Source organism: Aspergillus piperis (genome assembly GCF_003184755.1).
Source record: "Aspergillus piperis CBS 112811 unplaced genomic scaffold BO85scaffold_5, whole genome shotgun sequence".
In the NCBI taxonomy this organism is placed as follows: Eukaryota; Fungi; Ascomycota; class Eurotiomycetes; order Eurotiales; family Aspergillaceae; genus Aspergillus; species Aspergillus piperis.
This window is the reverse complement of record NW_020291595.1, coordinates 1,781,017-1,797,768: the sequence shown is the minus strand read 5'-3', so window position 1 is coordinate 1,797,768 and position 16,752 is coordinate 1,781,017. Positions and strand designations below refer to the sequence as shown.

Sequence of the window (16,752 nt, the reverse complement as noted above, 5' to 3'; positions counted from 1 at the left end):
CTCTTTTTTCCCTTTGTACTTCCTTTTAAGTTTTGTGCTACCAAATAGTTGAGCAGCACGTTACCTTTAGGTGAGACTAGTCACCAAATTTAGGGGAATCGGTGCTAGTATGGCGGTGCGTTGCGTGAAGGGGATCTGGCTTAATAAAACGGAATGACTGATCAGGCTGGACGAACGAACATGACGGATAGGCAGCGGCGAGTGGGGTGAGAATGAAACAAGATGGCGGGTGATCTACGAGGGGGATGGCCAGACTGATTGCCAGATGCTATCACTTACTATAGCCAGCGTATATCAGTCATCTAAACGGTTCACTCGTTATGAGAACGTGCGTTTGTATGCTAATACAACGCACGGACGTCCAATACAACTTTATAGTGACAGGGCTGACGACAAAAAAAGAAATTGGGTGATATTTAAGATAGTCCAGGCTTATACTAAATAACAGCCTAAGACCGGGGCCAGCATTGCACCATAATTTCCAAACACAGCCACTGTAAACAACCCAAACCATCCTCTTTATTTGATTGAATTGTCTGCAGTGGTGGAATGGGACCACCACACCAGATCTCTCTCTTCTTCTCTCCCTCACCCCAGTAAGTACAACCGTTAAAACGACAAACAGCAACAACAACACCATCCCGCATGATATCCCGTTTTCTGCCTCACACAAAAAAACCCTTCATAACCCGGCCATAATCATAAGAGGGGAAACGTTATAGGAAAACTTTTTTTTTTAAAACCGATCCGAGCCAAGCAAGCAAAAACTCGAACCGTAAAAGGTGGGGGAAAGCATAACAGCCGGGAAAGTAAGGATTTTGTCCCCGAATTCCATGGTTTAGATTCCTTTCTTTCGAAAACGGAACGGAACAGGAAACAAAAAGGAATGAGAACAGAAAAACAGGCAGAGGCGGAGCAAGCTTGTATGTGTGTATATTGTTGATGTAATAATGAAGCCGTTTAACGGTAGGACTTCTGGTAGCGAGCGCGGGCACCACGACCACCGAACTTCTTGGGCTCCGTACGACGGTTGTCGGCGACGAGGAGTGTGCGGTCGTACTGGACAAGAGCCTGCTTCAGCTGGTTCTTGGAGTGCTCATCGACGTACTTCTGGTAGTAGGCGACGATGGACTTGGCGATGGCCTGACGGATGGCGTAAACCTGGGAGGTGTGACCACCACCGGAGACGCGGACACGGATGTCGACACCGGCGAACTTGTCGGCTCCAACGATCAGGAGGGGCTCGTAGACCTATTCCATTTTGGAAAAAATCCCGTGTTAACTGACCCGTCCCATGGCAATTTCGCATATAATCCCGATAGGTGATGAGTTATGTACCTTGAAGCGGAGGATCTCAGGCTGGACCAGAGAGAGGGGCTGGCCGTTGACCCGGATCATGCCCTTGCCTTGCTGTAGTTGGAAGAAACGAATCAGTCTTGACGCTCTTCTTCTTCTCCTTTCCGTTGCGATTTTGGTTCATCTGATATATTGCGATGCGGATGCAGATGTGTCGTTCGAGTTTGGTTGCGCATGCCTTCTTCCTTTTTTCCCCTTTAGGTATTCGACTTCCTTCAAATTTGCATATTCGTGTCGTTCAATTATTTTTCGATACTCGATATCGCATCCCTCACGTTTCCATGCATTCCATATTCCTTAACCCTTAATGTCGAATAGATACCCAAGCTTCCTTCAACCTTCCAAACCCAAGTATTGACCAATATCGAACGACACATCGGCATCCGCAAACACGATAAATCCTAGACCAGCAGGAAGGTGACAGATAGACAGAGAACGTTATTCTCATACCTTGCAGTGGGCGACAGCGGTGGCTAAAAGATCACATCAACCGTTAGCATCCCATGCTACCTTCAACCAAATCATCCCAACATCCCGAACCCTCCCAATCTTCAAAGTCCACCCAATCCATTTATATATCAAAAACAAGAGGAAAACTCACCCGTCTTCTTCTTGCCGAAGCATTGCACACTCGGGACGGAAGCCATGATGGGGAGGCGGCGAAGTGTGCTGGGTGGTGGGAAGTAAGGTAGACGGTGTCGGGGTCGTGGAGTATTTGTCGTCGATTAACGGAGTCGCGCTGTATTAATTTTCGCTTCGCACAGTCAGGCGGTGCGATTTCTTCTTTGGGGCTTGTGGTTTTGCTGACTGTCCAATTCTTGGTCTCTCGCTTAGTGCGCTGCGCTAGGCCGCTTTGGGACCTTGAGGTAGGGCTTGTCGGGGAAGTTTGAATCGCATCACGTGATGGGGAAAGTTCGGACTCCCGGGATAGAGGCCAGTGCCAGGTTGTTGTAGGGTATAGATTGAAGTAAGAGGCATATAGCTATAGCTATTCGTTTTACGTCAAGATGTCGCAGACTGTTGGAAAGGTATATCCCATTATTCTCTTCCCCACTATTCTCTCAATTGCATAATATTGATCCCTTCTCCCTCCCTCTCTTTACCTGTCTGTTTATGCTCAATAACCAACTTTGATATCAATATAATGCTATAGACCCGTCTCGCCTTCTCCCGAACATGGCACTACGTCGACGTCGGCAGTGACCCTCGCAGTCTGGGTAGACTTGCCTCCTCCATTGCCCTCACCCTCATGGGCAAGAACAAGCCCGTCTACGACCCCTCCACCGACTGCGGTGACTATGTCGTCGCCGTCGGATGCCACGACCTCCGCGTCACCGGCAAGAAGCGCTTCCAGAAGAAGTACTACACTCACAACACCCGCCCCGGTAGTCTGCGGAGCATGACTATGGACAAGATGTTTGAGAAATGGGGTGGTGGTGAGGTCCTCCGTCGTGCTGTTCGCGGCATGTTGCCCAAGAACCGCTTGCGGGATAAGCGCTTGGCTAGGCTGAAGAGTGAGTATCCCTCTGATATCAATATCAATTGGATATATATAGATATATAGATATATATGTCATCTCTAGCTTGGGGCTAGATTGGCATATGGTATGTCGTTTGAGGATGTATGCTAATGACGACGTTGTATAGCTTTCGAAGGTCTCGCCCACCCCTACAAGGAGAACATCGTCAAGCTTAACGGACAGTCGGTCATCGGAAACTTGCCCGAGGTGAAGGAGGCGTTTAAGACGGCCAAGACCGATGCATGATTGCATTGTATTGTCTGCGCATCTTGTCGGCTTGCTGGATCGGATACCATTTTGACCATTTAAACCTCTTGTACTTTTACATATGTCATTGATATTGCTGTTGTCATGTTATGACTTGCTAGCGCATGGGTGGGAGTTTTGTGAATTTTATTTTATTTTTATCTTTTATGTGACATATCTTGTTTATATTACTACTAGCTACGCTACACAATTACAACAGCTTGTGCATTGATCATGATGTATCAGAACCTGTGAATGATGCTATTTATCCCTAACCTATATACAAGTGCCAGAACTCCATCTCATAACTGCTAATGCAATACTACAAATCATCCTACAGCTTCGCCTTCGTGTTGCGACCAACCGTGCACTTGATCAGCCCGTTCGGGTTGGTCTGCGGCGCATACACCTCGGCATCCTTGCCGGTGTTCTTCAGGCCCTTGTGCCAGCTCAGGTCTGCGACAAACAACGGATTAGCCGGGATTCAAGACGAACGAGTCTATCAAAAAATATGAAATACATACCAACTTCGAAGTAGTGCTTGTTAGGCAGAGAGTACTCGACCGTCTCAAGCAAGGGCTGACGAGCCAAGATCTGCTCCGCCATCTTGTACATAGTGTTCTGGACACTGGCCGAGTTGTCCTCGGCAAAGGTCTTAAGGGTGATATCCCGGGCCGCCGACCAGGTCGCATCGAACTGAGGCACAGTAGCGCGCACCTCGTCCAGCCCGTTGAAGCGGCGCCACTGCCAGCTGGCGTCGACGTCGGTGCTGAGAATACGGTCCCATGTCTCAGGGAGGGTGGTGTACTCGTCGCGCAGGAAGCCCCAGAACTGCGAGTTGGTGCTCTTGAGAACGGTCAACTTGGCCAGAGACGAAGTGATGTCCACGCCCTTGCCCTCGACGACATCGACCTGCACGTTGCGGGTTTCCTCGCCATCCCGGAGGAAGGAGTGCGGGTGCGGCTTGCCGTCGATGGTCATACGGGTCCAACGGTGGGTGATGATGTTGACATGGGCGGCGTGGATGTGGTTGTACTTGGTGACGAAGTGGGTTCCAAGGATGGAGCCAAAGAGCTCGGGAGGAGTGACGGGGTTTTGCTTGGCGGTGATGTAGATGGTGTTCTTGATGGAGTCGGTCGCGACAATCACGCTGTTGTCGGCCTTGGTGTAGCTGTAGTAAATGAGGGTTAGCTCTGATTTCAATTTGAAGGGAGAAAAATACATACGAGGTATCGATGTCACCCTCCAAAAGGACGCAGACGGTCATCTCCACGACCGTCTGGACGCCGGTCTTCTCATCGCGGTGGACCTTGTATACTCGGACATTGTCCTTGCCGTAGCGGGCCGCAGTGACTGGGGAAGACATGGTGGGTATGGGGTAGGGAGGAGAGGAAGATGAGCAACCAAAGAGGGGTATTGACAATAAACACAGAACTGGGAGTTTCAACTGCAACAACCCCTGTGGCAGCAGGATGAAGCTTTTTAAGACTTCTCCGGAGCCAGGGAGCAGTCGGGATGGGGAGATGGCAGCGTATCGGCCACCTCCGAAGCCCGCGGGACTTGACGGCCGCAGCCTCCCTCGCTTTATCTTATCGCCCCGGGATTCGTAACCTCTGGGGTTATGCAAACATCAGGCAATCCCGGCTGTGGTTGCCGGGGATTTGTTTGGCTAGAATGAATGTAATGTAACCAAAGGGATTGATTGGGATGGATTCATCGGTCTGCCGTCAGCGGTTACATGTAAGAGCAAGAATGACAGCCAGACTACCAAGAAACCCTACAAAATGTAGAGGAAGTGTCAGACATATGACTGCCCAGACGTCATCCACTCGAAAGAATCTCGCGCCTCAGCAAACAATGAAATCCCAGACTCAAGATGGTGTCTGCCATCATTGCAAGAAATGTCGGGATCTGCTGAGTTTCTCATTATAACATATCCCGTTTCGACCCTCGACTGACCTTCAATTGCTCTGCTAACGGACCTGTCCGATACCGCGGGCCCGGCCTATTGTCCAACGGTTCAGCAATGAGAGCTATCCGGCTGAATCGTGCTGAGACCAGGACATCAAGTCGACGAGCCGGAGAATACCATGTGGTTTACAAGTGAAGGTAGAGAGCGCCCGCCATGGCTTCTCAAGTACCGTTCCTCTACAGCCTTCATCATCGCGACAGTCTGGACCTCTTCGTTCACGGTATGCAGACAATCACGCTACCAGAGACACAATAGCTGACACCGGCAGGACTACTTCCTCTATGCCATGGTGAGCACCATCCAGACTCACATCTATATCGCCAGTTAACTCTCCAGATCGTTCCCGTCATGCCAACAGCCCTAGTCGACCGCGCGAAAATTCCCTATGAAGACCGTACGTCCACCACCACCACAGCCACCCTACTCTATACCATCTGATACAAAACCAGGCGAACGCTGGGTCAGCATTCTCCTCATATGCGAAGCCACTGTCGCATTCATCTGCTGCCCGATCTTCGGATACTTGATCGATGTCGCGCCCACGCGCAAACTCCCCTACCTTCTCGGCCTTATCCTGCTCGGCGCATCTATGCTCATCCTCTGTCTCGCACGCACCATCGGCTTCTTCGTCATCGCACGCCTCCTACAAGGCAGCGCAACCGCAATGGTCGTCGTCGCTGGACTCGCCCTCCTCACCGACTCCGTCCCGTTCGAGAACCTCGGCCAGACTGTCGGATACCTAGGGTCAGCGGTTACCCTAGGGTTCCTGCTAGGTCCATTACTGGGGGGTCTGGTGTACAGAGTAGCAGGATATCAGCCCGTATTCGCAATGGCGTTTGCCATTGTAGGCATAGACCTGGTGACGCGGTTTGCAGTGATAGAAAAAAGGGTCGCGAAGCGGTGGATAGCTTTATCGCAAGATGATGCCGACAACGATAATGAAACCAACAACCACGACAGTCCCTCTGAATCAAGCACACCTCAACCCGAAACCACAGAGAACGAAGCAACCATCATACCCAAACCCTCCCGCAAACCCACCCTCCTACTTCTCATCCAACAGCCCCGCATCCTCATATCATCCTGGGGTCTCCTCGTCCACGGCATGATATACGCAGCCTTTGACGCTGTACGTCCCTCCACCCCCAACTTCCCCCATCCATACACCACAAACTAACAACAACCCACCCACCCACTAAATGACAGACAATCCCCATCTTCGTCGAATCTCACTTCAACTGGACGCCCCTAGGCGCAGGCCTAACCTTCCTCCCCTCCTCCATGACCGCTCTCTTCGAGCCCTACTTCGGTACACCCCTCCCCTCCCCCATTCCCCTCCTCCCCAAACCACCCATCTCACTAACTCTATCCCTCTATAACCAACAGGAAAACTAACCGACACCATAACCCCGCACCCCATCGCAACAACAACCTTCCTCCTCCTCCCCATCCCACTCAGCATGCTCGCGCTCTCCACCAACCCCACAAGCACCCACATCACCCTCTTAATGATAAACCTCACCCTGACCGGCCTCCTCGTCAACATCGCCACCCCGGCCCTGTACCTCGAGACCCAGCGCGTATTGGATACCATGGAGCGCCAGGAGCCGGGGATCTTTGGGCCGAGGGGCGCAGTCGCCCAGGCGTTCGGGATCCAGACGATGGCGCAGTTCCTAGGACTGAGTTTGGGGCCGTTGGCTGGGTTCGTGGAGGGGAGGTTTGGGTGGGGGGTTGTGGTTGTGGGGTTAGGGGTGGTTTGTGCGGTGACGGGGGTGGTGGTGGGGGTTGGGTTGAGTGGGGATGCTTGTTGTGGTGGTGGTGGTGGTGGTGGTGGTGGTAGTAGGTTTGGGGATGGGGATGGAGATGATGGGGAGAGGGAGAGGTTGCTTGCTGGGGATTGAGTAGGTAGGTGGTGAAGTAGCTATCAGAGTGATGATAGATAGGATTGGATTTTGGATGATGAGTATGAGTGTAAAGTCTGAAATTTGCTTTTAAGTAGGAAACCTAAACTAGGCCGGTCATATGCTGATTGATTGATACATTCGGATTTCAGATCAGATCTAACATTCAGTTCATCCATCCATACCCCATCTTCTCTCAAATCATACCAACTGCACCTTTTATCGAAAGACATCAAGACGAGCATCACACAGCACAAGGATTGTCTTCATGTACAGTTCAAACTCAATCCAGATACACACCGGTGTGGATGTAGCGTAGCGGAGCATAACATAGCGGAGCGGGGAAAGAAGAACCCATATCAACACCACAATAGAATGGATCAATCATATAATAAGAGAATCGAAAACCCGAAGGAATGTTAAAAGCGGTACGTTTTTTGTCTGTATTCCATTCACTGGGGGAGGATGAAAGGGAGAAAGGAAAGAAATAGAGAGAGAAGATATAACGCCATCCAATGCCCTACTTGGACGCCAATAACACCTGATCATAGGGGGTTAAATTGTAATCAGAGAAAAGGAAAGAAACTCCACCATAACGCTCATATCCCCAAACACCATGAATCAATAAATAGATAAATCAATCAATCAATCACAGACTTAGCTGATCAATGCTTCCCACTCTACCACTCCCACCGAGCCGACCTCCGCCCTTCGTCACCATCCCTAAACGGTAGAACCGCTCCTCCCCGCCAGGCGTTCGACCTCCGATATACCACTTCTCTGGACCCAGCGCATCGCGGAACCCTCCCGAGCCACTGGAGCTGTCGCTGCCGCGACGCTGGCGGCCTTGGCTGTTTGTGATCGGGATGGGGTTTGATGCGGCCGGGGTGGGTGGAGAAGAAGCGACCTGCTGGGTCTGAGGTGGGGCCGGGGATGCTGGAGAAGATTCGGGTTGGTTCAATGGAGATCGCTGGTGCGAGTGAGGACGGGAGTGGGAGGAGGATGAGGCGCTAGTGGTGGAATGATGGTGGTAGTGATGGGTGGTGGTGGATGGAGAGGCATCTGATGAGGAAGCGGCTGCGTTGCCGCTGCTGGCCTTGGTGGCTATGGCTCGTGCGCCTTGAGAGATTTGGGTGGAGGAGAGAGAGGAGGATGGACCAGCGGTCGCGGATTGTGAACCTGCTGCTGAGGCTTTGTATGTGGACTGGGCGCGAAAGGCCGCTAGGAAGTTGGCCAGGAATGGCCGGTTGGTGGACATGGTGGCGAGGGGGGGAGCCACGGTGAAAGTATAGAGATGGGGTGAGTGAGTTTGGACCGACAGGGGTACGCTAGTCGGATAGGACTAGGGCCTGTAGTCGGTCGCAGGTGTGTTTGCTAATATTGGTGTAGAAGGTATGGGTTGCCGGTTGTGAGAAGTGGTGAGGTGAGGGGATTGTGCGTCTTGTATATAGAGTTGGTGTCGGTGGTCGTCGGTCGAGATCGGGGCGATAGTAGCCGCGGAGTTGCGGAGTAGACGAGATCTAGACGGGGGTCTGAGAGGAGAGTGTGGATGGAGAAGTGCGACTGAGTACAAGAGTACACGAGTACACGAGCACAGACAGGACCAGAAGGAGACCGCAGGAGGGGACGGACGATCGGAGCCAGAAGGATGGAGGAGGAGGTGGACGATGACGAGAGAAACGGCGGAGGAGATTCAGAAGTTGAAACTGGAGGACCTCCGGGGAGTCCCGTGGGCGGCGGCCAATCAGCGGGGGTGGATATCAATCCGGGGGAGCCCCTCGGCGGTGACGTCTATTAATTTAAAGTATTGTATACTATCAGTTAGTTAGTTATATCTACGGGTAATGGAGGGGGTGAAATAATCATTCATCACTTGGAATCTTAAGCAGTCTCTTATCTCTCATGCTTGCTCCTATGTCTTTCTGCCGGGTGCTCTATCAATCTACCCTCCACTCTCTCTCTCCCCAAGTAGAGTATCGGCCTACTACACTTTGGCACATGCGAAACAAGAAAGAAAAAACAAGAATCGAATCACCTGCAACAAGAGTTACCCGATCGCACTAACCATCCAGCGCTCACCGTAGGGAAATCCCGGGATCTTTTCCAGACATCTCCGCCCCGGACCAAAGGTTGGCTTGTTCGGTCGGGAAAGTCAAGTTCCAGGCAGTCACGGGGTGTTCACATGGTCTGTCCCCTTCCGATCCCGTGAGGCTCTCTCATTAGCTACTTAGCTAGTTAGTTACCTTAGTACTACTTAAGTAGTTACTCTGCTATTTCTCTACTACACCCCCACCCAGGTCAATTTCTGTAAAGTCATGTAAATATGGCCCTTATTATTTCTCGTTCAACTCCGAATCACTGGCTGTCTATATTCTAGCTTTTGGATTCCCGTGGCTTCCCATAAGTGACGACTTCCACCAGGCCTGATGCAGGGGGTTTTCAATCGGCCTCCCTGGCCTCCAGACTCCAGGACCAGATACAAGAAAATGCATGCGGCATAATGGATAGAACAAGTACATAACCGACGTATGGAACATCTGGGGGCTGACCAGGGGTGTGCATCCAGGCAGATCAACCAACCGCCGTCCGGAGTAACAGAAAAGAATGAAACAAGCTCCAACACAGCAGGAGTGTCCCTGACTGCGGCCAGGATCTGCAGCCAACCCAGCCGCAAAATGTAGGAAATCGGGCAGTCGAAAAGCACCATGCTACCTTTTTCGGTCACAAATGAGAGAGATGAAAAGAAACAGAATAAAGAATAAAGCATGAGACACGAAAGGAAACCGAAGCACATTGACACAAAACACATTGGATAGGAACGCAGGAGGCAAATAGTAAACACAAGACGACGCAACACCTTTCATCCTAGCTCGACCTCGTATGCCCTCCATCGGACACTCAGTATGTACTTACATGGTCGACTGGAAGACAACATGCGGATAGGAAACGGCCGTGACGGTTATGCAAACAAATCCCGAACACACTCAACCCTCCGTGCAGCTCGAATTTGAACAGGAAAAGGGAACATGCAACGCGAAACGAAGAGTGGACGGAAGCCTTCCCCGCAAGAAATCTTTTGATGACTCGTTAAGATGAGAGAGCCCTTGACGCAACAAAATTCAAACACATGCCCAAGTCTATGATTGGACGCCAGTTAAAAAAAACACACACACCATCCCATCAACCCACTCATAATGGATGGAAACAAAACAAAACAGGTCCAGAATCACCGCAAATCTGCACTCGCCGTAGAAAATGCTCACAAGATTTTTCAAATAAACAATGGACGACCAGATAACCCAGTAGGACAAAAGAAGACGTTTTCATAACAATGAGTAATCCGGATGCTGTAATCTAGACCAACGCTGTGGCGCGCTGCGCGGAGTCGGTGGCCGAAACGAGCTTTTTTCTATCTGTATTTTTTTTCTTTCCCTTCCCTTTCATTTTCCGGTTCATATTTTTTTCTTTTATAGGGATAACCCTCGATAATCATTCATGTGACTTCCAGGCTGGATTCATGCGCATGATCCAGGAGACTGATAAGGTGCCAAACCGCATAGCATGTAAACCCTTGTGTAAGAGCATCATCAGCATGATCGGAGAAGCGTCCCCATAGATACTCCCAGACAAATGACTAGCATTGCAAGACATCGCTAGACTGATGCATAACATCGTTTGACAACGTAACCCAGTTAGTAAGACAAATTTGTAACCGTTCGTTATGGCCGCAGTGCTCCGTCTCCCTTGACGTTATACACATCAAGCTCAACGTGGTCAGCTCAAGACATCCACTTCCAAGTCACCACTATTGCCTAGCAGGCTGGACGGTACCTGGGATCCGGGGATTAGCATGCCGTCATCCATACGCAGGGGCAGGAGTTGAGTTCCGGGACTCCTTCACTTACCGTCGCCACTCAACGTGGTCGAAGCCAGGTAAAGACCGTTCATCCCACCCTCCTGGGGACCAGCGGTGGTGGTGGGGTAAAACTTGCGTTCGGTATCGACGTGAGCGTGGATAGGCTCCTGGCCGGACGCCATGGTCTGGGGGAAGACGGGATTGATGTAACCGTCGGACGCTCCGGGCTGAAACATCGAAGTCCAGTCAATTTCGCCAGCGTGATTGGGAGGTCCAGGCATGACAGGACGTTTAGGGTCTTGAACAACCGGGGGCTTTACCTGCTCAATAGGAGGACGATCAACATTCAGCTGCTGGCCATTTGCATCTGCGCCAGGCTGCACCATGTATGGGTTCTGCTTGGGAGCAGCAAGCCAAGGTCCACGCTGGTGAGGCTGTCCGCCGGGGAACGCGTCTTCGGGCTGACCGCGGTTCATCCCATTAACGGAAGGCATGGAAAATCCCAAAGGCTGCTGTTCCGGATATCCGGGGCGACCGGGAGCCATGCCATTGCCGTTCACGGGCGCCTCGCCATACGTAGCACCCGGCATACCGTTGGGATGCGGGACGGTCGTGTTGACTTCATCCTGAACGGGTTTAACGGCGTTTTGCGCAGCTTGAGACCGCTTCAAGTGTGCCTGAGGGTGCGACAGGTGAGTCGCCCCAGTAGGGTTACCGCGGCGCAACGAGCACTTCTGGAAGTGGCGCTTGAGGATATCACTGCGAGAGAAGGTATCCTTGCAGAGCACACACATGTACGGACGGTCTCCAGTGTCTACCGAAAAAAACATAGATTAGTCATCGGAACAATTCGATCCCCGCCATGCGCTATCATATTATTCAGATGGAAAGAGGGGCACTCACGTCTGAGCAAATGGCGCTTCAGGTGCTTCGCATGGAGATAGGTCTTGTTACAGTGCGGGCAAGGGAACTTTCCATCCGCATCCTTGGCCGGAATAGTAGTGTTCTTCGCGGTACCATTGACACCGTTCGTGACGGGAGTCGCGCGTCCCGGAACGCTCGGCAAAATTCCGCGGCGGCCCTGCGACCCAACAACCTGTGTCCTAGGTGGTTCCTTCGCAGCATACGGGGGAGCACCGTTTGCACCTGCAACAGGGTCGGGGTTCATCCAAGGCGATCCCTTGTTATCGGAGTAGCTGAAAGCACCCGACGGAAGACCGGAGAAGTCCGAGCGACGATCACGCGGAGGCGCCGGCGCAATCGGCTGGGGATAGGTCTGCGCGCTGGACGCGGGAGGCAGCACGCTATGAGGCGGAGGGTAGGCTTGCGACGGCTGGGGTTGAGCCTGCGGATTGGGGTGGGACAGGAACGAGGAGGGAGGCAGGCTACCCACGGTGGTGTGAGGCATGATAGGAGCCGCGGAAGACGCGTAGACATCGTGAGTAGATGCGGGATACCTCGACAGATCCGGCCGGTACGGCTGGCCCATGTAGGAGTGAGGGGCAGGGGATTGACTGTGATGAGGCTGCAGCGGGGGGAGAGTATGCGGCTGGGACACAGGGTATTGAGGCTGCATGGTGTACTGAGGCATGGGCATGCTCGAGATGGGTGTCGAGGACAAAGGCGTGGAGCCCTGGGGTAGGCTGGTGGATGGGGGCCGTGAAGGATGAGATCTGGGATCCATCTTGAACGCGGAGAGGCTTTCAAACACGGAAGGAGGGGACGGAGGGAGGAGAAGAGAATTGGGGTAAGAGACTGGCGAAAGGAGATTTCACGATATCTCGATCATTGATCGCAGGGCGAGAAAACCTTTTCGTAGGATGTGTCTTGCGACCAAGGCAGTGCTCCGTGGATGCGAAAAGACTGCCAATGCCACCTTGTTCAAATCCTGATCGCGTTTCGCTCGCAAAATTCTCCAGTCCGGAGTTGTGTGCTCGCTTCTCTTCGATTGTGACTTCTGGATCCTTTTTTTCCTTTGCTTGTTCCGACAAATGAACAATCCTCCCACCTGATGCGGAGAATTGACGATGAGATTCGCGGAAGAGGTAGGTTCGATAAGCAAATCGACGCTCAAGGATCCTCAAGGTCGACGATAGACGTGCAGGATCAAGTTCGACTCCACTGCAGAAAAGAGGTCAGGAAAGAGGTCGAGATGCTTAATCTGAATTCCCCACGGTCACCCACCAGAAACTCGAGTTGTGTGGGAACTTCTCACTATCCGCACGTTGTCAAAACAGTCAATGGTTCTGATCCACCAGGGAGGCGGCGTGTAAGTGGGTCTAACACAATCAGCAGTGCTAGAGGGAAATTTCGCTAGCCAATTTTTGCTTCGCGTCAACAATCGCGCGAAATTGACCAGGATGACTCTGATGGGAAGATCACAACTGCCAGGGACAACGCGTATAGATGCGGAGACAGGGCGAAGGAAGAGTGAAAAGTAAGGGGGGGATGGTAGAACAAGAGGGCAAAAAAAGAAAACGAAAAAGAATGATAAAATAAAATAGAATAAAATAAAAAAAGCTTAGGAAAATTTGTTCCAAGAGGGAACACCCAAGGTAGCCGTCCCTAGGGTAGTCACGGGAATGGAGGGAGGAGGGGGGGGGTGGAAGGGGGGGCGACGAACGGCGGCGGCGGCACAAAGTTAAGTGGGTGAAGGAGGAAAAAAAAAAATGTTAGGGGAAAAAAAAATTATCCTCAGTATCGGAAGAGCGAAAACTGACACACTAACCTACTACTAAAGGCAAAGAAGGAAAAAAGTGGAAGAGGGAAAGAAATCACGACTAATTGAAGGTTAACTGGGGATTGGCGGTGACGATCGTAACTCTGGGAGGCGACAACCGTAAAGGATGAAGAGAAAAAAAAAAATGTAGGTAAAAAAAAGAAAATATGGAAAAAAAGGGAAAATGCTATTAAAAAAATTATAACGGAAAATATTAGTTATTTTTATGATTTTATTAGCATCGTTTTCTACTCAGTCAGCACCCAACGTTTGGGACGGTTACTGGTTGCCGTTGACCTGATTCGTGCCTCGTCCGGTTTCCGAAACCCAGTCAAGAGCCGAACAAGGTCTGCATTTTCTCTGCAAACTAGACTATCCTACTTTTGTGTTTCCTTCTGGTCGCTTTACCTTTTGGGTACAACGATGTTGAAAACGTTAACCAAGATCTGCGTGCTTCGGTAGACTTCAGCAGTGCCTTTGGCACTGGGAATTCTAAACCACGAGAAGAGGAACGGTTCTGTAAACTTTCTGCCGCCCAAGAGACGGCAAGATCGGCTCAACAATCAGAGTCTTTTCCGAAATGTAGACTCCGGAAGGGTAAGGAAAGCCCTCAGCAGAGCACAAGTCGATTTTGGTTGGCACCAGCGGCAAGCAGGGGAAAATTGTTGAAGGCGCTATTTCGATCGACGATGCTGGTTGGCTAGTTCGTTCATCGCATAATGTATTTTAATTATTCGGATTTCTTGGTCAGGCTTCCTCTGTGTCACAGATTGGTTTGGATGGGAGACACATCGGGCGTGTACCGAAAGACAGACCCCGATGTACTCGATCGTATCCTCGCCGCGGACAGCCACGGGAAAGATACCTGGCAGGAACTTGTTGTTACCGGCCCTAAAGCCTACCAATCACATCGCACCAGAGACTGCGCGGACGCAAGCGGAGAAACGCATGAACTGTTCTAGGCCAAGCGTCAAGCATAACGAAGAGTTAATTCTCTTTTTATTTGCCTACGTAGTTATGAGAATATGGTCAAGGAAGGAATATTCTGAACTATGCAGAACGGAGTCGGACAGTTCGATGTCCGCGTCTCGATCGTTACAACCCATCGCAACGAAGACCGTAATTTTACGCCTGTTGGTTTTGAACCCCCCGGGGAGAAGAAGGGCCAGGGCCGAACTTCATGACTTAAGAGGACTACCCAAGGCACCAGACCGGGTGGAAGGAACAAAGAAGAGTAGCAGGTACTATGTAGATACAGCAGCAACATAGCAAATCAGTTCTCCTGGCAATGAGGGGGTGGGAAGTCATGGAGGGGCGGGAGGTCTAAGACTGCTGCATGCCCGCCGTAAGATTGAGCTTCCGACAAAGCGTAAAGCCGGAGCTTTGGTCTCGAAAGCTTAGTGAATCTCGTAAGTACCCCTGTAGTTACATACTTCATAGATGCATGCCGACCGCCAGTACAGAGCAGTAAGTAACGTCCCTGTTTCGGTACATACTCGAAACTACTACTAGTAGGAATTAGTTAGTGGGCAGGCAGTGCTCCGTCCGGTCGCGTTCGACTGCCCTTTTGAGCCTGGACAAATCACCGAGGCATCATATTGGCCTGGGTGCAGCAGAGTCTCTCGACGAACTCTGGGATCTCTCATCATGTTGGAGACAGAAGGAGTCTTCTACTTTGTAGTATGCTTGATGTCATGAGGCGGATGGAATTCTGCATCCCTTCTCCGCAGTTGACAGGCCCGCTTGCTCGATATTGGCTCCTTGGGGCGCTCAGTCCTCATGGCACATCCACAATCCCACATAAGTTAGGTAGGGGCAGGAAACCTTATCAACGCGATATCTTTGTTCGAAGTGGAGTGGCATCCTGGCTTGGACCTGAGCTTCACGGCTGGGAACAATGGTAGAGTTGCCCACTCTACTCCACGGCTGTCAATCTCGATTTTAGAAGTATATACTCCATCAATACTCCATAATGTGTGACATCCGATGGGGATCCTTATGGGGCCTCCCATCCTGCACTTCCCCATCACCGGTATTTATATCAACTGCGGGTTGTCCGCAGCAGTCAGGTACCTTTCTTTAAAGTTGATAGTGGTTCACATTTTAAGTGTCTCTTGCCGCGGGCTACAACTCCCATGCAGCCATAGCACTATGCTACCCATTGTTTTGTATCTTTGTCTATTAATCATTTCCTACGGTCACTATTAAGAAGTGACAGGAGTTAGTCTAACGGTGGTGTCACAAGCAACGACTCAACGGCTGAGCCTGCATCTATTACTCATATCATGCGCTCGGTTTGCTTTTGCGAACTAGGTATTATTTCGGACTTGCGTAAGCCGCGCTGGACGGGCTCTCAAAGCAGGGTATATGTGTGTGTGTGTGCCTCCTGAGACATCCTGAGATTACAGGTTCGGCGTTCAGATCACTCAGGCTACCCTCCAAATCTCCTGGCAATGAAAATCCCACGCTTAAGGACAAGTGATGTTCAGCGCAAAGACACACACCACCGGCAGGTCTCCGACCATTGATTGAACGCCTCAGGTATATACCGGCTGCATGGAGCTTCTAGACTGCAGGCCGCAAGCGTGGTACTTTTGCGTTTCGGGGAGTGGCAGGAAATCCGGCCAATTGGCAAGTCGAGGAGGCCACGCACCTTGTTCCATCCATGCCAGTGCGCCACCCCTAACAGCTTGATTACGCCTTGGAAATTGTGATTTCGGAGGGCCGAGTAATACCACATTTTCCAGGCGTAACCCGTGGTTCGGCGCTGCATATCCTTGCCACTTTCGACCGGAGGTATGATGGATCATAATCAACTCATTCCTGCAATCGCTGCTGGCGTTCAATCTCGAGTTCCGGAAGGGGACATCAGAGCAGCGAACAGGACGATTCGATTTTCATGGCTGTTAAGCTACAAATCATTCCTCAGATCAACGATTCTTCATCATGATGGGTCCCTCTTTTAGACTTCAAGACTGCGGCTGTTCTCCACCAGGAGATTTTCGCTGGGAGCTTCTCCCGCTTCGATTGTGGACCTTGACCTCTGGCTTAGGCGGGCGAGTGGAATCGCTGCACTTGCTTCTCCGTATTATACCCGGAGCTATCTGATCTGACCACCCGGCAGGGGTCACACAGCATGCAGCGATTCACAAACTCAGAGGAGGCTTACTGCAGTACGCAGT

General features: G+C 51.3%; 8 protein-coding genes across 8 annotated transcripts; 3 read left to right on the top strand and 5 right to left on the bottom strand.

Moving 5' to 3' along the window:
- Positions 1 to 91: 91 nt before the first annotated feature.
- BO85DRAFT_257271 (uncharacterized protein) lies at positions 92 to 795 on the bottom strand. The gene is made up of 2 exons (XM_025654996.1): positions 256 to 795; positions 92 to 157 (listed from the first exon to the last, which is right to left on the bottom strand). The coding sequence occupies exon 1, from the start codon at positions 638 to 640 to the stop codon at positions 299 to 301; it is 342 nt and encodes a 113-aa protein (XP_025517961.1). The 5' UTR covers positions 641 to 795; the 3' UTR covers positions 92 to 157; positions 256 to 298.
- Positions 730 to 2,142, bottom strand: BO85DRAFT_447895 (40S ribosomal protein uS9). The gene is made up of 4 exons (XM_025659807.1): positions 1,958 to 2,142; positions 1,807 to 1,829; positions 1,339 to 1,410; positions 730 to 1,251 (listed from the first exon to the last, which is right to left on the bottom strand). Exons 1-4 carry the CDS (start codon positions 2,001 to 2,003, stop codon positions 961 to 963), a joined length of 432 nt encoding a protein of 143 aa, XP_025517960.1. The 5' UTR covers positions 2,004 to 2,142; the 3' UTR covers positions 730 to 960.
- Positions 2,143 to 2,289: 147 nt separating this feature from the next.
- On the top strand, positions 2,290 to 3,370 carry BO85DRAFT_447894 (mitochondrial 54S ribosomal protein uL13m). Its single transcript, XM_025659806.1, has 3 exons — positions 2,290 to 2,384; positions 2,510 to 2,870; positions 3,004 to 3,370. The coding sequence occupies exons 1-3, from the start codon at positions 2,364 to 2,366 to the stop codon at positions 3,120 to 3,122; spliced, it is 501 nt and encodes a 166-aa protein (XP_025517959.1). The 5' UTR covers positions 2,290 to 2,363; the 3' UTR covers positions 3,123 to 3,370.
- On the bottom strand, positions 3,355 to 4,766 carry BO85DRAFT_447892 (urate oxidase). Its single transcript, XM_025659805.1, has 3 exons — positions 4,349 to 4,766; positions 3,647 to 4,293; positions 3,355 to 3,578 (listed from the first exon to the last, which is right to left on the bottom strand). The coding sequence occupies exons 1-3, from the start codon at positions 4,486 to 4,488 to the stop codon at positions 3,457 to 3,459; spliced, it is 909 nt and encodes a 302-aa protein (XP_025517958.1). The 5' UTR covers positions 4,489 to 4,766; the 3' UTR covers positions 3,355 to 3,456.
- A 12-nt stretch (positions 4,767 to 4,778) lies between these two features.
- BO85DRAFT_476611 (MFS transporter) lies at positions 4,779 to 6,995 on the top strand (the record flags this gene model as incomplete). The annotated part of the gene is made up of 5 exons (XM_025662789.1): positions 4,779 to 5,314; positions 5,363 to 5,488; positions 5,544 to 6,223; positions 6,301 to 6,403; positions 6,481 to 6,995. The coding sequence occupies exons 1-5, from the start codon at positions 5,248 to 5,250 to the stop codon at positions 6,993 to 6,995; spliced, it is 1,491 nt and encodes a 496-aa protein (XP_025517957.1). The 5' UTR covers positions 4,779 to 5,247.
- A 157-nt stretch (positions 6,996 to 7,152) lies between these two features.
- On the bottom strand, positions 7,153 to 8,575 carry BO85DRAFT_257025 (uncharacterized protein). The gene is made up of 2 exons (XM_025654994.1): positions 7,520 to 8,575; positions 7,153 to 7,185 (listed from the first exon to the last, which is right to left on the bottom strand). The coding sequence occupies exon 1, from the start codon at positions 8,251 to 8,253 to the stop codon at positions 7,645 to 7,647; it is 609 nt and encodes a 202-aa protein (XP_025517956.1). The 5' UTR covers positions 8,254 to 8,575; the 3' UTR covers positions 7,153 to 7,185; positions 7,520 to 7,644.
- A 2,225-nt stretch (positions 8,576 to 10,800) lies between these two features.
- On the bottom strand, positions 10,801 to 12,535 carry BO85DRAFT_436947 (C2H2 transcription factor; the record flags this gene model as incomplete). The annotated part of the gene is made up of 3 exons (XM_025658597.1): positions 10,801 to 10,826; positions 10,901 to 11,665; positions 11,755 to 12,535. 3 exons carry the CDS (start codon positions 12,533 to 12,535, stop codon positions 10,801 to 10,803), a joined length of 1,572 nt encoding a protein of 523 aa, XP_025517955.1.
- A 2,686-nt stretch (positions 12,536 to 15,221) lies between these two features.
- BO85DRAFT_256992 (uncharacterized protein) lies at positions 15,222 to 15,530 on the top strand. The gene has a single exon (XM_025654993.1). The coding sequence runs from the start codon at positions 15,253 to 15,255 to the stop codon at positions 15,472 to 15,474; it is 222 nt and encodes a 73-aa protein (XP_025517954.1). The 5' UTR covers positions 15,222 to 15,252; the 3' UTR covers positions 15,475 to 15,530.
- Positions 15,531 to 16,752: the final 1,222 nt, after the last annotated feature.